The following is a 24,142-nucleotide window of genomic DNA, read 5'->3' on the forward strand; positions in this document are numbered from 1 at the left end:
CTGATGTTTGTTTACATCTGTGTGTCACCTAATTAAATCAGTAGAACAGGAAGTGACACTGATGAAATGAAGCTGTGATTAAGTTGTAAGTTATACCTGTAACGTGTCAACTTATTGTTGTGACAGCTTTTAGAGTTTAAGCATCAACACAGTTTAGATCCGGCTGTCAGATTCAGGAAACATTTATTTCACTTATTTTTCTCCACATTTGAACCACTGGATGAATTCAGATTTACTAAAGCACAAAAAGGACGATTTCACTTTTTTCTGACTGTTTCAAACTGCTTCACTAAAAGGTGATTTCCTGCTTCACACGTGACCAATAAAATATAAAACATTTTGTTTTTTCTTCAGTTGAGCCTGTAAAATATAAAACTTTCATATAATTTAATCTTTTAAAGCAGAATTTCCATAAACAGAAAAATACATTCAGAAAACGTCAAAGTGTTTTGCATTTGTGCGCATGCGCTCGGCATTTCCGCTTCGTCTCGGGGGATTACTATCTCTGTCTGCGTGCTACTCTTTGGTTGTTTACTTGTCAGCTGTTTATACAACCGAACACGTTACAAAAGTGTTTTAAAAAATAAAACTCATCATAAAACTGCTGCTGACGTCACTACCGAAGTATCGACGAAACAAAGGAAGAAACCGACAAACACCGGAACTCACCTGTTTGTCGATTTCAGCAGATTTAAGTGAGTTATTGTGAAGTTAGCTGAGTTAGCTACGTCAAAGCTAAGTGACGCTGAGTGTCCACCAGACTGCACTTTGTTCCAGGGAAGGTTCAGGAGCAGCAGAGGTCACCTGGACAGGTAACACGGCTATAACTGTCTACATGTTGGATTAGTTCTGATTCAGCCTCGTTTCATCGTAGATCAACAACGTGACGTAACAACGTTAAGGCGTTAGCTCACCTGTCTGTCAACTGTCAGTTTAGTTTGTCATTATTTGTTCAGGCTGAAATTTAAAACGCGATAGCTTCATTTGAGAAGAGCTGACGTGTCATAAATGATTAATAAATAAAAACATTCAGAACAACCGAATACATACAATAAAATAAAGTGTATTTAATTTAATTGTTTATTCTGTCTATTAACAAACTGACCGTGTACTTTAGTTTTTTCTTGATATATATATGTTGTATTTTTCTATCATTCTGTCAAACGACCTTAAACCTTTGTGTCTAAAATACATTAGAATTAAAGCCTGAAAACTAATTCTGTCTTAGTTTCACAAATTATATTTTATCATAAACATTTAATCTGTTTATCTTTTGGTGATCTGAGAAGGTCAAAGGTCAAAGAAGAGACTCTTCAAATGTTGATGTTCTGTTACTTTTTATTTAGTCAACAAACAGAAGAACAAGACGTTGTTTTTCAGTTTGACTGCCCCCCATCCCACCCTTCACCCCCCCAATCCTCCTGGACCATGGCGAACCCTCTGAGAGCTGAAGTGGTTCGACTCTATAAAAATGTGAGTCTGTGTGTTTTGAAAGTCTGATCAGTGTTTGTGCAGAAACACCTGGTGTGTGTTTCAACTCCATTCTGAAACTTCTCATGCAAATACATGTGTTCTAGCATGCGTACATACATATATACAATACAGTTATAAATGTGCATACATATATATATATATATATATATATATATATATCATAGACACATACATACACATGCATTCATACATGAAAATACATGTGTATGTATGTGTATGCCTTACTTAACTATACTTTTTTATGCCTTACTATACTATAAAATGTGTATGAAATTTTATGCCATAGTATGCTATGATGTCTTTATACCTTATATTATTATGATGTTTTTATCCCTTACTATGACGTTTTTATGCCTTCTATACATCTAAAATCTATACAATTTTTTTTTGATTAAATTTTATGCCTTACTTTATTTATTAATGCATTACTATACTATTAAGTTTTTATGAAATTTTATGCCGTACTGTACTATCAAATTTTAATGAAATTTTATGACCTATGACATTTTTATCAAATGTTTATCAACTTTGAAAACTATGTTTTTATGAAATTGTATACCTTAATATTACGTTTTTATGCCTTACTAAACAATGACATTTTTATGAAATTTTATGCTTAACTATACTATGACATTTTTATGAAATTTTATTCCATACTGTACTATCAAATTTTAATGAAATTTAATGCCTTACTGTACGATGGCGTTTTTTTATTTATTTTATGATACATACTTACATACTTTACATTACTATGACATTTTTATGCCTTACTATAATATGTTTTATGCTTACTATACTGTTACATTCTTATGAAATTTTAAACCTTACTATACCATTACGTTTTTATGCCTGATTATACAATGATTTTTTGGAAGTGAAATTTTATGCCTTACGTTACTATGACATTTTTATGAAATTTGATGTCTTACTCTGTTTTTATGAAATTTTGTACCATACTATGATTTTTTTATGCTTATACTTACTATTTTTAATGAAATTTAATGCCTCACTATACTATGATGTTTTTCTGAAATTTTATGCCTTACTGTACTATCAAATTTTAATGATATTTTATGCCTTAGCATGTTTTCTTATGAAATTTTATACCTGACTATACCATTACGTTTTTATGCCTTACTTTACAATGATTTTTTTAAATGAAATTTTATGCCTTACTAGACTATTACATTTTATACCTTAAGTTACTATTACGTTTTTATGAAATTTTATGCCTTACTATACTATGACATTTTTATGCCTTACTATACTATGACATTTTTTATCAAATTTGATACCTTACTATGTTTTTATGAATTTTATGCCTTACTATACGATAACGTTTTTATTAAATTTTATGCTTTACTATACTGTGACATTTTTATGACATTTTTATCAAATTTTTTATCAACTTTGAAAACTATGTTTTTATTAAATTTAATACCTTACTATGACGTTTTTATGCCTTACTATACTATGACATTTATATCAAATTTGATACCTTACAATGTTTTTATGAAATGTTATGCCTTATTATACCATTACGTTTTTATGCCTTACTATAATATAATATCATAAAAACATCCTAGTATAGTAAGGCATAAAATTAAAAAAAAACTTTGTAGTATAATAAGACATAAATTTTCATAAAAATGTCATAGTAAGGCATAAAATTTGATTAAAAAAAATCATTGTATAGTAAGGCATAAAAATGTCATAGTAAGTAAGGCATAAAATTGAATAAAAATGTCATAGTATAGTAAAGTATAAATTTTCATAAAAACATCATATTATAGCAAGGAGTAAAATTTCATAAAAACGTTATGGTAAAGTAAGGCGTAAAAATGTCATTGTATAGTAAGGAGTAAAATTTCATAAAAACGTCATAGTAACGTAAGGCATAAAATTTCATTAAAAAAATCATTGTATAGTAAGGCATAAAAATGTCATAGTATAGTAAGGTATACATTTTCATAAAAATGTCATAGTATAGTAAGGCATAAAAATGTCATAGTATAGTAAGGCATAAAATTTCATAAAAATATCATAGCAAAGTAAGGCATAAAATTTCATAAAAATATAGTAAGGTATCAAATTTAATAAAAATGTCATAGTATAGTAAGGCATAAAATTTCATAAAAATGTCATTGTATAGTAAGGAGTAAAATTTCATAAAAATGACAGCATAGCAAGGAATAAAATTTCATAAAAACATCATAGTAACGTAAGGCATAAAATTTCATTTAAAAAAATCATTGTATAGTAAGGCATAAAAATGTCATAGTATAGTAAGGTATAAATTTTCATAAAAATGTCATAGTATAGTAAGGCATAAAAATGTCATAGTATAGTAAGGCATAAAATTTCATAAAAATGTCATAGTAAGGCATAAAAATGTCATAGTATAGTAAGGAATAAAAATGTCATAGTATAGTAAGGTATAAATTTTCATAAAAATGTCATAGTATAGTAAGGTATAAATTTTCATAAAAATGTCATAGTATAGTAAGGTATACATTTTCATAAAAATGTCATAGTATAGTAAGGCATAAAAATGTCATAGTATAGTAAGGCATAAAATTTCATAAAAATGTCATAGTATAGTAAGGCATAAAATTTCATAAAAATATAGTAAGGTATCAAATTTAATAAAAATGTCATAGTATAGTAAGGCATAAAATTTCATAAAAATGTCATTGTATAGTAAGGAGTAAAATTTCATAAAAATGTCATAGCATAGCAAGGAATAAAATTTCATAAAAACATCATAGTGACGTAAGGCATAAAATTTCATTTAAAGAAATCATTGTATAGTAAGGCATAAAAATGTCATAGTATAGTAAGGCATAAAAATGTCATAGTATAGTAAGGCATAAAAATGTCATAGTATAGTAAGGCATAAAATTTCATAAAAACGTCATAGTATAGTAAGGCATAAAAATGTCATAGTATAGTAAGGCATAAAATTTCATTAAAAAAATCATTGTATAGTAAGGCATAAAATTTCATAAAAATGTCATAGTATAGTAAGGTATAAAAATTTCATAAAAATGTAATAGTAACATAAGGCATAACATTTCATTTCAAAAAATCATTGTATAGTAAGGCATAAAAATATCATAGTATAGTAAGGCATAAGATTAAATAAAAATGTCATAGTATAATTAAGTATAAATTTTCATAAAAATGTCATTGTATAATAAAGAGTAAAATTTCATAAAAACGTTATGGTAAAGTAAGGCGTAAAAATGTCATTGTATAGCAAGGAGTAAAATTTCATAAAAACGTCATAGTAACGTAAGGCCTAAAATTTCATAAAAACGTCATAGTAACGTAAGGCATAAAATTTCATTTAAAAAAATCATTGTATAGTAAGGCATAAAAATGTCATAGTATAGTAAGGTATAAAAATTTCATAGTATAGTAAGGCATAAAAATGTCATAGTATAGTAGGGCATAAAATTTCATAAAAACGTCATAGTAACGTAAGGCATAAAATTTAATTAAAAAATCATTGTATAGTAAGGCATAAAAATGTCATAGTATAGTAAGGTATAAATTTTCATAAAAATGTCATAGTATAGTAAGGCATAAAAATGTCATAGTATAGTAAGGTATACATTTTCATAAAAATGTCATAGTATAGTAAGGAATAAAAATGTCATAGTATAGTAAGGTATAAATTTTCATAAAAATGTCATAGTATAGTAAGGCATAAAAATGTCATAGTATAGTAAGGTATACATTTTCATAAAAATGTCATAGTATAGTAAGGTATAAATTTTCATAAAAATGTCATAGTATAGTAAGGCATAAAATTTCATAAAAATATCATAGCAAAGTAAGGCATAAAATTTCATAAAAACATAGTAAGGTATCAAATTTAATAAAAATGTCATAGTATAGTAAGGCATAAATTTTCATAAAAATGTCATTGTATAGTAAGGAGTAAAATTTCATAAAAATGTCATAGCATAGCAAGGAATAAAATTTCATAAAAACATCATAGTGACGTAAGGCATAAAATTTCATTTAAAGAAATCATTGTATAGTAAGGCATAAAAATGTCATAGTATAGTAAGGTATAAAAATGTCATAGTATAGTAAGGCATAAAAATGTCATAGTATAGTAAGGCATAAAATTTCATTAAAAAAATCATTGTATAGTAAGGCATAAAAATGTCATAGTATAGTAAGGCATAAAATTTCATAAAAACATAGTAAGGTATCAAATTTCATAAAAATGTCATAGTATAGTAAGGTATAAATTTTCATAAAAATGTAATAGTAACATAAGGCATAACATTTCATTTCAAAAAATCATTGTATAGTAAGGCATAAAAATATCATAGTATAGTAAGGCATAAGATTAAATAAAAATGTCATAGTATAATTAAGTATAAATTTTCATAAAAATGTCATTGTATAATAAAGAGTAAAATTTCATAAAAACGTTATGGTAAAGTAAGGCGTAAAAATGTCATTGTATAGCAAGGAGTAAAATTTCATAAAAACGTCATAGTAACGTAAGGCCTAAAATTTCATAAAAACGTCTTAGTAACGTAAGGCATAAGATTTCATTAAAAAAATCATTGTATAGTGAGGCATAAAAATGTCATAGTATAGTAAGGTATAAAAATGTCATAGTATAGTAAGGTATACATTTTCATAAAAATGTTATAGTATAGTAAGGAATAAAAATGTCATAGTATAGTAAGGCATAAAATTTCATAAAAATATCATAGCAAAGTAAGGCATAAAATTTCATAAAAACATAGTAAGGTATCAAATTTAATAAAAATGTCATAGTATAGTAAGGCATAAAATTTCATAAAAATGTCATTGTATAGTAAGGAGTAAAATTTCATAAAAATGTCATAGCATAGCAAGGAATAAAATTTCATAAAAACATCATAGTAACGTAAGGCATAAAATTTCATTTAAAGAAATCATTGTATAGTAAGGCATAAAAATGTCATAGTATAGTAAGGTATAAAAATGTCATAGTATAGAAATTTTCATAAAAATGTCATAGTATAGTAAGGCATAAAATTTCATTAAAAAAATCATTGTATAGTAAGGCATAAAAATGTCATAGTATAGTAAGGTATAAATTTTCATGAAAATGTCATAGTACAGTAAGGCATAAAATTTCATAAAAACATAGTAAGGTATAAATTTTCATAAAAATGTCATAGTATAGCAAGGCATAAAATTTCAAAAAAAATGTAATAGTAACATAAGGCATAACATTTCATTTCAAAAAATCATTGTATAGTAAGGCATAAAAATATCATAGTATAGTAAGACATAAGATTAAATAAAAATGTCATAGTATAATTAAGTATAAATTTTCATAAAAATGTCATTGTATAATAAAGAGTAAAATTTCATAAAACCGTTATGGTAAAGTAAGGCGTAAAAATGTCATTGTATAGCAAGGAGTAAAATTTCATAAAAACGTCATAGAAACGTAAGGCATAAAATTTCATAAAAACGTCTTAGTAACGTAAGGCATAAGATTTCATTAAAAAAATCATTGTATAGTAAGGCATAAAAATTTCATAGTATAGTAAGGTATAAATTTTCATAAAAATGTCATAGTATAGTAAGGCATAAAATTTCAAAAAAATTTAATAGTAACATAAGGCATGACATTTCATTTCAAAAGAATCATTGTATAGTAAGGCATAAAAATGTCATAGTATAGTAAGGTATAAATTTTCATAAGAATGTCATAGTATAGTAAGGCATAAAAAATCATGAAAATATCATAGCAAAGTAAGGCATAAAATTTGATTTTAAAAAAATCATTGTATAGTAAGGAATAAAAATGTCATAGTATAGTAAGGTATAAATTTTCATAAAAATGTCATAGTATAGTAAGGCATAAAAATGTCATAGTATAGTAAGGTATACATTTTCATAAAAATGTCATAGTATAGTAAGGAATAAAAATGTCATAGTATAGTAAGGCATAAAATTTCATAAAAATATCATAGCAAAGTAAGGCATAAAATTTCATAAAAACATAGTAAGGTATCACATTTAATAAAAATGTCCTAGTATAGTAAGGCATAAAAATGTCATAGTATAGTAAGGCATAAAAATGTCATAGCATAATAAGGCATAACATTTCATAAAAATATCATAGTATAGTAAGGCATAAAAATGTCATAGTATAGTAAGGTATAAAAATGTCATAGTATAGTAAGGCATAAAAATGTCATAGTATAGTAAGGCATAAAATTTCATAAAAACGTCATAGTAACGTAAGGCATAAGATTTCATTAAAAAAATCATTGTATAGTGAGGCATAAAAATGTCATAGTATAGTAAGGTATAAATTTTCATAAAAATGTCATAGTATAGTAAGGCATAAAATTTCAAAAAAATTTAATAGTAACATAAGGCATGACATTTCATTTCAAAAGAATCATTGTATAGTAAGGCATAAAAATGTCATAGTATAGTAAGGTATAAATTTTCATAAAAATGTCATAGTAGGGGCGTCGTGTGGCGTATTGGTCTAAGCAGGCGCCCCATGTGTAGAGGCTACAGTCCTCGCTGCAGTTGGCCCCGGTTCGAATCCCGCATCGGACGGTCTTTTGCTGCATGTCATTCCCCCTCTCTGCCTCCCCGTTTCCTGTCTCTCTCCACTATACTGTCCAATAAAGGCATAAAAAGCCCCAAAAAATATACTTAAAAACAAAAAAATGTCATAGTATAGTAAGGCATAAAATTTCATAGTATAGTAAGGCATAAAATTAAATAAAAATGTCATAGTATAATTAAGTATACATTTTCATAAAAACATCATATTATAGCAAGGAGTAAAATTCATAAAAACGTTATGGTAAAGTAAGGCGTAAAAATGTCATTGTATAGTAAGGAGTAAAATTACCTAAAAAACGTCATAGTAACGTAAGGCATAAAATTTAATTTAAAAAAAATCATTGTATAGTAAGGTATAAAAATGTCATAGTATAGTAAGGCATGAAATTTCATAAAAATATCATAGCAAAGTAAGGCATAAAATTTCATAAAAACATAGTAAGGTATCAAATTTAATAAAAATGTCATAGTATAGTAAGGCATAAAATTTCAAAAAATTGTAATAGTAACATAAGGCATAACATTTCATTTCAAAAAATCATTGTATAGTAAGGCATAAAAATGTCATAGTATAGTAAGGTATAAATTTTCAAAAAAATGTCATAGTATAGTAAGGCATACAATTTCATAAAAACATAGTAAGGTATCAAATTAAATAAAAATGTCATAGTATAGTAAGGCATAACATTTCATAAAAGCATTATAGTAACGTAAGGCATAAAATTTCATTTAAAAAAATCATTGTATAGTAAGGCATAAAAATGTCATAGTATAGTAAGGTATACATTTTCATAAAAATGTCATAGTAAAGTAAGGCATAAAATTTCATAAAAATGTCAGAGTAAAGTAAGGCATAAAATTTCATAAACACCTAGTAAGGTATCACATTTAATAAAAATGTCCTAGTATAGTAAGGCATAAAAATGTCCTAGTATAGTAAGGCATAAAAATGTCATAGTATAATAAGGCATAACATTTCATAAAAATATCATAGTATAGTAAGGCATAAAAATTACCTAGTAAAGTAAGGCATAAAAATGTCCTAGTATAGTAAGGCATAAAATGTCATAGTATAGAAAGGCATAAAAATGTCCTAGTATAGTAAGGCATAAAAATGTCCTAGTATAGTAAGGCATAAAATTTTATAAAAACGTCATAGTAAAGTAAGGTATAAAAATGTCATAGTATAGTAAGGTATAAAACTAAATAAGAATGTCATAGTTTAGTAAGGTATAAAATTAAATAAAAATGTCATAGTATAGTAAGTCACGAAAACGTCAAAAAAAGTCATAGTATAGTAAGTCATGAAAAAATTAAAAAAAACGGCACAGTGTAGTAAGTCATGAAAAAATTTTTAAAAACGTCATAGTGTAGTAAGACTTGAAAAAAGGTCAAAAAAAGTCATAGTATAGTAAGTCATGAAAATATCAAAAAACGTAATACTATAGTGAGAAATGAAATTTTTTTTAAAAGTCATAGTGTAGTAGGACATGAAAAAATTTTAAAAAGTCGTACTATAGTAAGACATGAAATTTTTTTTGAAAAGTCATAGTATAGTAAGACATGAAAAAATTTAAAAAAGTCATAGTATCGTAAGTCATGAAAACGTCAAAAAAAGTTATAGTATAGTAAGACATGAAAAAAGTAAAAAAAAACGTCATAGTATAGTAAGACATGAAAAAAGTAAAAAAAATGTCATAGTATAGTAAGACATGAAAAAATAAAAAAAAAGTTATAGTATAGTAAAACATGAAAAAAGTAAAAAAAACGTCATAGTATAGTAAGACATGAAAAAATAAAAAAAAAGTTATAGTATAGTAAAACATGAAAAAAGTAAAAAAAACGTCATAGTATAGTAAGACATGAAAAATAAAAAAAAAAGTTATAGTATAGTAAAACATGAAAAAAGTAAAAAAAACGTCATAGTATAGTAAGACATGAAAAAATAAAAAAAAACGTCATAGTATAGGAAGTCATGAAAAAAGTAAAAAAAAACGTCATAGTATAGTAAATCATTAAAAAATTTTAAAAAACATCATAGTATAGTAAGACATGAAAAAAGTAAAAAAAAACGTCATAGTGTAGTAAGACATGAAAAAATTTTAAAAAACATCATAGTATAGTAAGACATGAAAAAAGTAAAAAAAAACGTCATAGTATAGTAAGACATGAAAAAAGTAAAAAAAAACGTCATAGTATAGGAAGTCATGAAGATGTTAAAAAAAGTCATACTACAGTAAGACGAAAAAGTTTTAAAAAGTCATAGTATGGTAAGTCATGAAAAAATAAAAAAAAAAACGTCATAGTATAGTAAATCATTAAAAAATTTTAAAAAACATCATAGTATAGTAAGACATGAAAAAAGTAAAAAAAAAAAGTTATAGTATAGTAAAACATGAAAAAAGTAAAAAAAAACGTCATAGTATAGTAAGACATGAAAAAATAAAAAAAAACGTCATAGTATAGTAAGACATGAAAAAAGTTTAAAAAAAGTCATAGTATAGTAAGACATGAAAAAAGTAAAAAAAAAGTCATAGTATAGTAAGTCATGAAAAAATTTAAAAAAACGTCATAGTATAGTAGGACATGAAAAAAGTAAAAAAAAAGTCATAGTATAGTAAGACATGAAAAACGTAAAAAAAAACCGTTGTAGTATAGTAAGACATGAAAAAAGTGAAAAAAAAGTCATAGTATAGTAAGTCATGAAAAAAAAAAAATCATAGTATAGTAAGTCATGAAAAAATTTAAAAAAACGTCATAGTATAGTAAGTCATGAAAACGTCAAAAAAAAACGTAGTATAGTAAGTCATGAAAATGTCAAAAAACGTCATAGTATAGTAAGACATGAAAACGTCAAAAAAAGTTATACTATAGTAAAACATGAAAAAATTTTAAAAAACGTCATAGTATAGTAAGACATGAAAAAAGCAAAAAAAGCGTCATAGTATAGTAAGACATGAAAAAAGTAAAAAAAAACGTCATAGTATAGGAAGTCATGAAAAAAGTAAAAAAAAACGTCATAGTATAGGAAGTCATGAAAAAAGTAAAAAAAAACGTCATAGTATAGTAAATCATTAAAAAAATTTTAAAAACATCATAGTATAGTAAGACATGAAAAAAGTTAAAAAGTTATAGTATAGTAAAACATGAAAAAAGTAAAAAAAACGTCATAGTATAGTAAGACATGAAAAAATAAAAAAAAACGTCATAATATAGTAAGACATGAAAACGTCAAAAAAAGTTCATAGTATAATAAGTCATGAAGACGTCACAAAAAGTCATAGTATAGTAAGACATGAAAAAAGTAAAAAAAAAGTCATAGTATAGTAAGACATGAAAACGTAAAAAAAAACGTTGTAGTATAATAAGTCATGAAAATGTCAAAAAACGTCATAGTATAGTAAGACTTGAAAAAAGTAAAAAAAAAAGTCATAGTATAGTAAGACATGAAAACGTCAAAAAAAGTTATAGTATAGTAAAACATGAAAAAAGCAAAAAAAACGTCATAGTATAGTAAGACATGAAAAAATAAAAAAAAAAGTTGTAGTATAATAAGTCATGAAAATGTCAAAAAACGTCATAGTATAGTAAGACTTGAAAAAATAAAAAAAAGTTCATAGTATAATAAGTCATGAAGACATCACAAAAAGTCATAGTATAGCAAGACTTGAAAAAAAAAAACAAAAACGTCATAGTATAGTAAAACATGAAAAAAGTAAAAAAAACTTCATAGTATAGTAAGACATGAAAAAAAAAAAAAAAGTCGTAGTATAGTAAGTCATGAAAAAATTTTAAAAAACGTCATAGTATAGTAGGACATGAAAAAAGTAAAAAAAAAGTCATAGTATAGTAAGACATGAAAAACGTAAAAAAAAACCGTTGTAGTATAGTAAGACATGAAAAAAGTAAAAAAAAAGTCATAGTATAGTAAGTCATGAAAAAAAAAAAATCATAGTATAGTAAGTCATGAAAAAATTTTAAAAAACGTCATAGTATAGTAAGTCATGAAAACGTCAAAAAAAAACGTAGTATAGTAAGACATGAAAACGTCAAAAAAAGTTATACTATAGTAAGACATGAAAACGTCAAAAAAAGTCATAGTATAGCAAGACTTGAAAAAAAAAAAAAAAAACGTCATAGTATAGTAAGTCATGAAAAAAGTAAAAAAAAACGTCATAGTATAGCAAGACTTGAAAAAAAAAAAAAAGTTATAGTATAGTAAAACATGAAAAAAGTAAAAAAAACGTCATAGTATAGTAAGACAAGAAAAAATAAAAAAAAACGTCATAGTATAGTAAGACATGAAAACGTCAAAAAAAAACGTTGTAGTATAGTAAGTCATGAAAATGTCAAAAAACGTCATAGTATAGGAAGTCATGAAAAAAGTTAAAAAAAACGTCATAGTATAGTAAATCATTAAAAAATATTAAAAAACGTCATAGTATAGTAAGTCATGAAAAAAGTAAAAAAAAACGTCATAGTATAGGAAGTCATGAAGATGTTAAAAAAAGTCATACTACAGTAAGACGAAAAAGTTTTAAAAAGTCATAGTATGGTAAGTCATGAAAAAATAAAAAAAAAACGTCATAGTATAGTAAGTCATGAAAAAAGTCAAAAAAAACGTCATAGTATAGTAAGACATGAAAAAATAAAAAAAAGTTCATAGTATAATAAGTCATGAAAAAAGTAAAAAAAAACGTCATAGTATAGTAAATCATTAAAAAATTTTAAAAAACATCATAGTATAGTAAGACATGAAAAAAGTTTAAAAAAAGTTATAGTATAGTAAAACATGAAAAAAGTAAAAAAAACGTCATAGTATAGTAAGACATGAAAAAATAAAAAAAAACGTCATAGTATAGTAAGTCATGAAAAAAGTAAAAAAAAACGTCATAGTATAGCAAGACTTGAAAAAAAAAAAAAAAGTTATAGTATAGTAAAACATGAAAAAAGTAAAAAAAACGTCATAGTATAGTAAGACATGAAAAAATAAAAAAAAACGTCATAGTATAGTAAGACATGAAAACGTCAAAAAAAAACGTTGTAGTATAGTAAGTCATGAAAATGTCAAAAAACGTCATAGTATAGGAAGTCATGAAAAAAGTAAAATCATAGTATAGTAAGTCATGAAAAAATTTTAAAAAACGTCATAGTATAGTAAGACATGAAAACGTCAAAAAAAGTTATACTATAGTAAAACATGAAAAAATTTTAAAAAACGTCATAGTATAGTAAAACATGAAAAAAGCAAAAAAAGCGTCATAGTATAGTAAGACATGAAAAAATAAAAAAAAACGTCATAGTATAGGAAGTCATGAAAAAAGTAAAAAAAAACGTCATAGTATAGTAAATCATTAAAAAAATTTAAAAAACATCATAGTATAGTAAGACATGAAAAAAGTTAAAAAAAAGTTATAGTATAGTAAAACATGAAAAAAGTAAAAAAAACGTCATAGTATAGTAAGACATGAAAAAATAAAAAAAAACGTCATAGTATAGTAAGACATGAAAACGTCAAAAAAAGTTCATAGTATAATAAGTCATGAAGACGTCACAAAAAGTCATAGTATAGTAAGACATGAAAAAAGTGAAAAAAAAAGTCAAAAAAAACGTCATAGTATAGTAAGACATGAAAAAATAAAAAAAAGTTCATAGTATAATAAGTCATGAAAAAAGTAAAAAAAAACGTCATAGTATAGTAAATCATTAAAAAATTTTAAAAAACATCATAGTATAGTAAGACATGAAAAAAGTTAAAAAAAGTTATAGTATAGTAAAACATGAAAAAAGTAAAAAAAACGTCATAGTATAGTAAGACATGAAAAAATAAAAAAAAACGTCATAGTATAGTAAGTCATGAAAAAAGTAAAAAAAAACGTCATAGTATAGCAAGACTTGAAAAAAAAAAAAAAGTTATAGTATAGTAAAACATGAAAAAAGTAAAAAAAACGTCATAGTATAGTAAGACATGAAAAAATAAAAAAAAACGTCATAGTATAGTAAGACATGAAAACGTCAAAAAAAAACGTTGTAGTATAGTAAGTCATGAAAATGTCAAAAAACGTCATAGTATAGGAAGTCATGAAAAAAGTAAAAAAAAACGTCATAGTATAGTAAATCATTAAAAAATATTAAAAAACGTCATAGTATAGTAAGTCATGAAAAAAGTAAAAAAAAACGTCATAGTATAGTAAGACATGAAAAAATAAAAAAAAGTTCATAGTATAATAAGTCATGAAGACGTCACAAAAAGTCATAGTATAGCAAGACTTGAAAAAAGTAAAAAAAAGTCATAGTATAGTAAGTCATGAAAAAAGTAAAAAAAACTTCATAGTATAGTAAGACATGAAAAAAAAAAAAAAAAGTCATAGTATAGTAAGTCATGAAAAATTTTTAAAAAACGTCATAGTATAGTAGGACATGAAAAAAGTAAAAAAAAAGTCATAGTATAGTAAGTCATGAAAATGTTAAAAAAAGTCATAGTATAGTAAGACATGAAAAACGTAAAAAAAAACCGTTGTAGTATAGTAAGACATGAAAAAAGTTTAAAAAAAGTCATAGTATAGTAAGTCATGAAAAAATTTTAAAAAACGTCATAGTATAGTAAGTCATGAAAACGTCAAAAAAAAACGTAGTATAGTAAGACATGAAAACGTCAAAAAAAGTTATACTATAGTAAGACATGAAAAAAGTAAAAAAGAACGTCATAGTATAGTAAGTCATGAAAAAAGTTTAAAAAAACGTCATAGTATAGTAAATCATGAAAAAAGTAAAGAAAACGTCATAGTATAGTAAATCATTAAAAAATTTTAAAAAATGTCATAGTATAGTAAGACATGAAAAAAGTTAAAAAAAAGTCATAGTATAGTAAGACATGAAAAAAGTAAAAAAAAAGTCATAGTATAGTAAGTCATGAAAAAATTTTAAAAAACGTCATAGTATAGTAGGACATGAAAAAAGTAAAAAAAAAGTCATAGTATAGTAGGACATGAAAAAAGTAAAAAAAAAGTCATAGTATAGTAAGTCATGAAAAAAAAAAAATCATAGTATAGTAAGTCATGAAAAAATTTTAAAAAACGTCATAGTATAGTAAGTCATGAAAACGTCAAAAAAAAACGTAGTATAGTAAGTCATGAAAATGTCAAAAAACGTCATAGTATAGTAAGACATGAAAACGTCAAAAAAAAGTTATAGTATAGTAAAACATGAAAAAAGTAAAAAAAACGTCATAGTATAGTAAGACATGAAGACGTCACAAAAAGTCATAGTATAGTAAGACATGAAAAAAGTAAAAAAAAAGTCATAGTATAGTAAGACATGAAAACGTTAAAAAAAAACGTAGTATAATAAGTCATGAAAATGTCAAAAAACGTCATAGTATAGTCAGACTTGAAAAAAGTAAAAAAAAAAGTCATAGTATAGTAAGACATGAAAACGTCAAAAAAAAGTTATAGTATTATAAAACATGAAAAAAGCAAAAAAACGTCATAGTATAGTAAGACATGAAAAAATAAAAAAAAACGTCATAGTATAGTAAGACATGAAAAAAGTAAAAAAAAAGTCATAGTATAGTAAGACATGAAAAAAGTAAAAAAAGTCATAGTATAGTAAGTCATGAAAAAATTTTAAAAAACGTCATAGTATAGTAAGACATGAAAAAAGTAAAAAAAAATCATAGTATAGTAAGACATGAAAAACGTAAAAAAAAACCGTTGTAGTATAGTAAGACATGAAAAAAGTAAAAAAAAAAGTCATAGTATAGTAAGACATGAAAAAAGTAAAAAAAAAGTCATAGTATAGTAAGACATGAAAAAAGTAAAAAAAAAGTCATAGTATAGTAAGACATGAAAAAAGTAAAAAAAAAGTCATAGTATAGTAAGACATGAAAAAAGTAAAAAAAAATCATAGTATAGTAAGACATGAAAACGTCAAAAAAAAACGTTGTAGTATAGGAAGTCATGAAAAAAGTTTAAAAAAACGTCATAGTATAGTAAGTCATGAAAAAATTAAAAAAAACGTCATAGTATAGTACGACATGAAAACGTCAAAAAAAAGTTATAGTATAGTAAGACTTGAAAAAATTAAAAAAACGTCATAGTATAGTAAGACATGAAAAAATTTTAAAAAACGTCATAGTATAGTAAGTCATGAAAATTTAAAAAAAGTTCGTAGTATAATAAGTCATGAAAATGTCAAAAAAAATCATAGCATAGTCAGACATAAAATCATCAAAAAACAACATAGTTTAGCAAGGCATAAAATTTTATAAAAACAACATAGTATAAAAGGTATAAAATTTCATATAAACGTCATAGCACAGTCAGACATAAAAACGTTTAAAAAAAAAAGTCATAGTATAGTAAGGCTCAAAAACGTCAAAAATCGTCATAGCTTAGTTATACTTAAGAATGTTATAAAAACGTCATAGAATAGTAAAGTATTACATTTTATAGAAACGTCATAGTACAGTTAAGTATAACATTTCTTAAAAACAGCATAGTACTATTCATACTAGAATAAGGCATAAAAATTTCATAGTATATACTCATATATAAATGTATGTTTGTACTTATATACATATATGCACATATGTGCACCATCTGATTGGTTATTAGTATACATGCTATTCGGTTCTGCTAGTCATTTAAATTTAGCAGTTAGCGTTGGCTTCTCTCTCCCTCTGGTTAGCAGATGAAGTCGTTCACTTCATCATCAGTTATCTAAATGATGTGTTAAATCAAACATTTTAACAACATAGAAGCTGAAATTTAGTTCACTGTAAAAAAATGAAACATGAACACTTACAAATTAAAAGTCTTGCTGAATTAGAACAATCATACAAGACAGGCCAAGAACCTCATAAGCATAAAAATAATTTTAATGATTAAAAGTCATATTTAATACAGAATTGTGAATTTGACGTCCTCATAGTCAAAAACATAGGATTCAATTGTAAAATCATTTAAATGAGTGGGTAAAACGTCTCCTATGCTAGAAATGGCAGCCATCTTGGAAAATGGCAGCCTTTTGAAATTCCAAGTGGCTAATGGGATTTTTTTAAATGAATGGCCTCAGGGGGAAAAACAAACCAGTTTTGATTCTTGTATCCACATTTGAAAAATTATGACAGTGATCTGCTGTTAAACATTCTCCTCTTCGTCCTCCTCAGCTCCTCTACCTCGGTCGGGAGTACCCCAAAGGAGGCGAGTACTTCAGAGACCGACTGAGAGCGGCGTTCACCAAGAACAAGTCAGTCCAGGACCCGGAGCAGATCAAGGAGATGATCGCTCGTGGGGAGTACGTGGCCCGTGAGCTGGAGGCGCTCTACTACCTGAGGAAGTACAGAGCGCTGAAGAAACGCTACTATGAGGAATGAACAGCTGCCGCAGAGACTCAGGACAGACTCCACCCACTGAAACCATCTGTGTTAATCACCATCAGCTCCCAGAAAAAACAAGACACGTACAAAATATAAAGAGTCTTTGTTTATTTCAGGCTCATTAAAAACTGGAATGACAGAACAACAGAAATGAGCAGCAGCTTCGAGGTTTTAATGTTTTATTCCTGTCGAGTTCATTCAGCTCTGAGAGAAAACACTTAAATAAAGTCATAAAAAAAAGAGTTGAGGAGTTCTCCTTCATCCCTCCTGGCAGGAAGAGAGACCACCAACCCGTCAGCTCCCGGTACAAAACAGTAGAAACAGGGGTCAGAGGTCAGAGGGTCGGGGGGGCGAGGGAGTCACCGTCAGCCAGGTTGGCTCTGCAGATCGGACAGGTGGTGTTATCCTGTCGGGGGGAGACGGTTTTAATCAGACAAGAGTAATCAATGTGGTGATGGATTCATCAGACATTGACAGATGTTTCATCCCATTAACGAGCTTTTCGTGATTCATCAGCAGCTGCAGCTCAGAGATAAACCACTCAACACGTCAGTTTCACGTCCTCAAACAACTGGATTATCAGATCAACTGTGTAAAAATGATCTGAAAATCAATCAATCGATTAATTTACAATGTATCGATTATCAAAACAGGTGACGAGTTCAGCTCCAAACTTCACTACAGCCAAACTGATGAACTAATTATATTTAACAGCAGATCATTAATATTTACTCCATTAATTGTTTTGGCTTTAAGTGTCGTGGGAAAAAAAGAACTCAACAATTAATCAATTATCAGAACAGCTGCTGATTAATCGACTAATCGCAGCTCCGACCCAGCTTCATGCTGCTTGTTCACTCTCACCTGTATTACATCAGTACGGAGCAGATATCATTACTAATTGATTAATAACACAGTCAGTATTTATCTAATTAATGATCCAAAGTTCAGTTTGTTATTAATTTTTTTTTTTCGTTGACCCTGGAGTCAGAAACTGGATTCAGAGCGGAGCAGGATGTGAGGCGTTACCTTCAACCACCTGTCAATACACTGGACGTGGTAGTCATGGAAACACGGCAACATCCTCAGCTTCTCCCCATCGGTGTAGTCACAGAAACAGATCTGACACCTGTCAATCAATCCCAGGACAAAAATCAGTCGCCAGAGTCAGACACAGTTTGAATCATTAAGAGTCTGAAATACTGAGGACCAGGTCAGACCAGGTCCAGACCGGCTGGTGGACTCACTGGGTGTTCCCGGCGCCGTTGGCAGACTTGAAGGTTTTGGTGGGAAACCTCTGGATTTCCCTCCGAGTCAACTTCTTGGACACGACGGCACCTTGACGCTCCTCGAACTCCAGCAGAGCCTGAAACACGAGCAGACGACAGGACGAGTCTGTAGAGGGTTACCTGAGGTTAATATACATCAAAGTCCTCCGTCGTCATGGTTACAAGCAGCCTGCGGTGGGGAATCACGAGACCCCTTCACCGGTAATGTGTCAGTGACTGTAACTGCAAACTCGTCACCATTAAAACGTTTGTATTGAACTTATTTTATTTTGTTTTTATTTTTTGTCGTTAATTAATAATCTCATTAAGAAAAAGAACCATAAACAACTTTCTGATCGATAAAGTTCATCTGATCGTGGACGATGACACCTTCAGGGAGGAGGAGGAGTCAACAATGAAAAATAAATGTCTCAGTATCAGGTACAAACTAGATTCTGACGTGAGATTTTTTTTCTACTAATCGTCAAAACCTGATAATAAATAATTGAATAATTATTAATAAATGCACAAGTGATTAATTAACAGATTCATTTTTAACATGTTTCCAGACCCATAAATAAAAAGCTTCCTGTTCTTCAGCCGCTCTGATCACAGTCATGAAGCTGCTCTCTTCACTGAGGTGAAGTGGATGAAGATGCTGCCTGTGGAAGTGTCTCTCGTCTTCCTCACCTCGTAGTCGTTCCCCTGAGGGTCCTCTGAGAAGCTGGGCATGGCGTTCCCCCTTCTGCCCCGCCCACGTCTTCTGCGTTGACCAATCAGATCTGAAAAAAACCCCAAAAAACAGTAAAGACCAGGGGCACCATCAAATCCTCCACCTGCTCTCTAGAGGCTCTGTGGCTTCGCTGAGTCACATGGATGGATCGGTGGAGTTTTAGGATCCTGATAACACTGTTTACTGTAGTATGAATCCACCTGCTGTTACCACGGTAACCACAGGTGACAACCAGGACCATAACACCGGAGATCTAGGAGACCATCATTAAATCAGATAAAAGAACACGCTCAGTGAGTGTCATCGTACCGTCTTCAAAGGTCGGAGGAGAGACCGCAGCCAGAACCTGAGACATCCAGCTGTGCTCCAGATGAGGATGATACTGCAGAGGAAGAGTCACTGTGGTCAACACTAACACACCCACATGTTCACAGACAGACGACATGCTGAAAGAATCAGGTTAAGCAGCTGATGTCATGATCATATCTGATGTTAGATTCAGTCTGAATTTTATTTACACATTTTGAAAATCATTATTATTATTGTTATTGTTGTTAATTTTATTATTATTGTATAAAAACATTTCTCTCCAGACACAGTGTTACTCAGGTGTTCCTCCACATCAGCGGAACTACTTTCTCCTGAAAGAATATCATTGGTTTAATGTTTCAAAGCTCTCAGTAAACAGCTGATCTCTGTAGTTTCTATCAAACAAATAGGAGGAAATGCAGCTTTTGTTTGGGACTATTTTCAGTGGCGGATGAATCCACATTTTGGGCAGCAGGACGGTGTGTGGGGCTGAGTCAACACAAACTACAGCGTGTGTGTTGAGTGTTTAGAGACACAGTCTGTCTCACCCTGTGGTGGCTCTGCTGATGAAGATGATAGTGAAGCTGATGATGATGATGGTGGTGGTGTCGGCTGTGTGACTCCGCCTCCTCCTGGTCAAACTGGGCCTGAAAGATAAAAACAGGATCATCTGCAGTGAGGCCGCTCTGCACAGGTGAGGCGTCAGAGTGTGACTCTGCAGGTGAAGCCTCTCACCTGCAGGCTCCAGGCCAACGCCTCGTCTTCCTCCATCTGTGCAGAGAGAACCACGGCGTCCTCATCGTCACTGATGACGATCTCCTCCGCCGCTGCCGCCGCCGCCACTGCAGGAGAAACAAGACATCACAACCAAAGAACTGAAACAGCTGTGGGCGGGAAACTTACTCTCTAACTGGAATTCAGTTGTTTCCTTCCCTCGTTTAATTCAGACTAAAGCTGATTAAAGGTTTAGTTTTAAAGATTTACTTTTACAACAAAAACCTCAGCACATCAAACTACAGTATCAGCATTAATACTAATGGCAGTTCCAAATGTACGAAGAAAAACAAATAAATAATTATAATGAAAACATATTGAAACTTTTGCCCCTTTCTTTCCGTAAGTAAAATAAAAGCCACAAAATATAAAAATAAATAAAATAATTAATTATTTAAATATTATTAAAAATCTAAAATAAATTTTAAAAACTAAATGAAAAATAAAAATATTCAAATAAGCCACTGCAGCGTTTAAAAAGTTCTGATGAGTCCACAACTTCACATTTACTTAATTAGGCAAATTAACTTCAACCAAAATGTAATTTAATTGAACCAAGTGTTACAGTATGAAAACCAGGAGGTACTATAAATTATTATAGTACTTAATTCCTAATGATATAATTAATAAAATTGAATTAAATAAATTAAAATACAACTTGGCTTCAGAAGAGATGTTAAAACAGAGATGTAAACATTTATACTGTGTCCTCACCTGTTGTGTTTCCTTCACCGTTCAGCCATCTCCTCTCCTCTGCTGTCAGGAAGGACAGAGAGTCAGAGTGGGGGGGCGGCGCCGATGAGGGCGAAGCTGAAGCCGTCATCGGACTTCTCCTCCTCCCCCGGTTAAGACAAGCAGGACTGGTTTCTTCTGTGGAGCCCGCCACAGTCGAAGCCAGTTCTTCCACATCCTCCGCTGAGACTGGAGTGAGGTAGGGGGAGGAGGACGAGGAAGATGAGGAGGAGGAGGAGGAGGAGGAGGATGATGAGGAGGAACAGGATGCAGTTGACAGCGGGGTCTGCAGCCAGCTGCCCAGAGGGAGAGACCTCAGAGATGAAGCGGGAACAAAACCGACACTCTGCTCTCCCATCGCTGCTGCCAGACGCCTGCGTTTGGATTTACATGAGAAACCTCGTTCAGTGCTGGGGGGACGTTCTGGTCGCTCCAGTGAACCGCCGGCCGCCACCTGAGGACAGAAAACCACAGCAGTCGACCTCTGCCTGGAGAATAAGATGAACAACATCTGTCATGACTGTGCTGCAGCTCGGTGACTTACAGGGCTGAAATGTTCCTCTGTGGTCCGACCGTGTCTCCTCCGTTTACTGAGCTGCGGACTGAACCAAGCAAACAGGTTTAAACAGTTTGTTCGGCCAAAGAAATCCTGTCACTGATATTAGACCAAGAGTAATTTATTCAGTATGAACTTTAGAAAGACAGATGTCATGGCAGAGCTGCTGCATTGGACTGATTCTGGAAGCAGTAAAGAAAGTGATCAAACAATAAATGAAGGAATATTGTTAAAAAGAATGAAGTTCATCCTCCAGTAGAGTTCAGAGACCAGAAGCTTTAAAGTTGTTCGTGTCAGTCAGACTTTATAAATGACCAAGTAATAACTAAAAACAATAAAAATAAGACAATAACAACAACAGGAACTGAGGAAACGTTGAAGACTGGAGCAAAGGGAACAATATAGTGATAATGATCAAACAATAAAAGCTAAAACAGAGATGTATTAAAGTGAGTAGAACCAGAAATAAAAAGTAGGATAATAAAAATAAAAAGAACAAATGGTAAAGATAAAATAATAAACTCTTAAAAAGAGAGGACATAATTGGAAGAGAGTAAAATGAGAAATAAAAGTAGAAATAGTATTAAAAGGAAAACGATCCTGAAATAAACATGGACTAAAGGGACAAACTAGTAAAACAGCTTAAAATATATAAATAAGTAGAAAGATAAATAAATAAAATATAATTCAATTAACTGCCAGACTAGAAAGGTAGGTCTAGAGTTTTAAGAATATCAACACTTTCTGCTGCTGTTCACGGGGGAGCAACACCTCTTGTCACCTGTCTGCACGTGTTACCTGGGTGTTTCCGGGACGATGATGGACAGATCGTGGTACAGGAGTTCCGCGGGGTCGAGCAGGCAGCCTCGGTTCAGACCTCCGGGACTGTCCGGTTCAGACGAACAGGGGCTGGCTGCTACCGGCTCATCCATGGCTTCCTGGGGGCGCTGTCACACACCTGGTCCCGACTCTACAGTCGCCTCAGAGCCGGGCTCATATCACCCAGGTAAACCAGGAACACTCACCTGAAACACTGGGAATTACAGAACGAGTTAACGATGAAAACACCGCGCAGAAAAACGAGCTAACGTTACGGTTTCCACAGATTAAAGTCTTCCATAAACTACCACAAAGCTTGAACTACTTAACTGACACGTATATATTCAATAATAATGAGGGGTCATGAGAATAAAAGCGGGAAAAACTGCACCAACTGATTTGTTTTCACGAGAAGACGAGTAGAAACAAACCGAGCGGCTCGTTTGTTAGCTTAATTAGCACAGACATGTAGCTAAAAGAGCTACAGTTCAAAGAAACACGACGATCAATCCATATAAAATCAATTAAACTTTATTCCTTCCAACAACAATAACATTATCAAAGTGATACGGGTGAACTTTACCTCTGTGATGTCGTCTTTTTACCGGCTTTTTAACGGACAGTCTGCGACCGAGAAGCCGCCAGTCACAACAGGAAGACGCTTCGTAACAACATCGGGAATTTCCGGTGTAGCACCGAAAAGTACCGAAAACTCCTCCTGTATTTACATTTGTTCTGTTTTATTGTCGAGATGAGAAAATACATTAAACGCATTCATGGCGGTGTGTGTGGCTCATAAGACAACACAATAAAATAAAATACAACACAGAAAAGAAAAACATACAATATACAAAACAGAAAACTAGAACAAAACAGTTAAAAACATAAAAATATACAAAATAAAATGCATCCAGTACATTTCTACAGACATATAATGTGTGTGCAGATTTATATATAAAGGTTCATCTAAGGTCTCAAGTGAAAATCAAGACATTTTAATACCAAATATAATGCAATTTTGTCATTACGTCCTAATATATTCCTAACAATATAATGTAGGGCTACAATCAGGTTTTAATTATTTCTTTCTGATTAATCAATTAATTGTTTAGTTAATAAAACATCAATAATCTGTGAGGTCAAAAGCCACAGATGTTCAGTTCACTGATATGAGTGATTGTTTCAGCTCTAATATAATTCATTAATCATTAAGCATGACCTGGGCCTGAAAAAGCAGATGAATGAATGGATGGATGAACCAATTAAAAATAACGAATTAATTAAGCTCAGAGGTCTGGAGCTACAATCACAAACAAAAACAATTTATAACTAACATAAGTGTTTGATATAAAACATTTCAGATCTTTTTCAATAACTTCTAACGTCTGTTTTGTGGGGAACTGAATTCACTGCTTTTTCAAGACCTGCTGATTCCCTCCCTCTTTATGCACCATCAACATTACACA

At 29.7% G+C, this 24,142-nt stretch overlaps 2 protein-coding genes across 3 annotated transcripts; one reads left to right on the plus strand and one right to left on the minus strand.

The window, feature by feature from the left end:
- The first annotated feature begins 501 nt into the window (after nucleotides 1-501).
- Nucleotides 502-17,727, plus strand: lyrm5b (LYR motif containing 5b). 2 transcript variants are annotated; one of them, XM_056386795.1, is made up of 3 exons: nucleotides 502-812; nucleotides 1,347-1,473; nucleotides 17,276-17,727. In XM_056386795.1, exons 2-3 carry the CDS (start codon nucleotides 1,429-1,431, stop codon nucleotides 17,480-17,482), a joined length of 252 nt encoding a protein of 83 aa, XP_056242770.1. In that variant the 5' UTR covers nucleotides 502-812; nucleotides 1,347-1,428; the 3' UTR covers nucleotides 17,483-17,727. The 2 variants fall into 2 exon arrangements, with proteins under 2 accessions (XP_056242770.1, XP_056242771.1); XM_056386796.1 differs by having other exon boundaries at nucleotides 1,381-1,473.
- si:ch211-59o9.10 (uncharacterized protein LOC561841 homolog) lies at nucleotides 17,579-23,368 on the minus strand. Its single transcript, XM_056386793.1, has 11 exons — nucleotides 23,260-23,368; nucleotides 22,656-22,890; nucleotides 21,846-21,903; nucleotides 21,284-21,755; nucleotides 20,531-20,637; nucleotides 20,344-20,442; nucleotides 19,796-19,868; nucleotides 19,444-19,535; nucleotides 18,733-18,851; nucleotides 18,515-18,614; nucleotides 17,579-17,891 (listed from the first exon to the last, which is right to left on the minus strand). Exons 2-11 carry the CDS (start codon nucleotides 22,787-22,789, stop codon nucleotides 17,820-17,822), a joined length of 1,326 nt encoding a protein of 441 aa, XP_056242768.1. The 5' UTR covers nucleotides 22,790-22,890; nucleotides 23,260-23,368; the 3' UTR covers nucleotides 17,579-17,819.
- Nucleotides 23,369-24,142: the final 774 nt, after the last annotated feature.

This window comes from Seriola aureovittata, chromosome 10 (genome assembly GCF_021018895.1).
Source record: "Seriola aureovittata isolate HTS-2021-v1 ecotype China chromosome 10, ASM2101889v1, whole genome shotgun sequence".
NCBI lineage: Eukaryota > Metazoa > Chordata > Actinopteri > Carangiformes > Carangidae > Seriola > Seriola aureovittata.

Coding starts and splice junctions, on each gene's coding strand:
- lyrm5b (XM_056386795.1), top strand. CDS start 1,429: ATGGCGAACCCTCTGAGAGCTGAAGTGGTTCGACTCTATAAAAAT. Junction 1,474..17,275: donor TGGTTCGACTCTATAAAAAT/GTGAGTCTGTGT, acceptor CGTCCTCCTCAG/CTCCTCTACCTCGGTCGGGA.
- si:ch211-59o9.10 (XM_056386793.1), bottom strand. CDS start 22,789: ATGGATGAGCCGGTAGCAGCCAGCCCCTGTTCGTCTGAACCGGACAGT. Junction 19,869..20,343: donor ATCAGCAGAGCCACCACAGG/GTGAGACAGACT, acceptor CTTCCTCTGCAG/TATCATCCTCATCTGGAGCA. Junction 19,536..19,795: donor TCCTCCGACCTTTGAAGACG/GTACGATGACAC, acceptor GGTTTTTTTCAG/ATCTGATTGGTCAACGCAGA.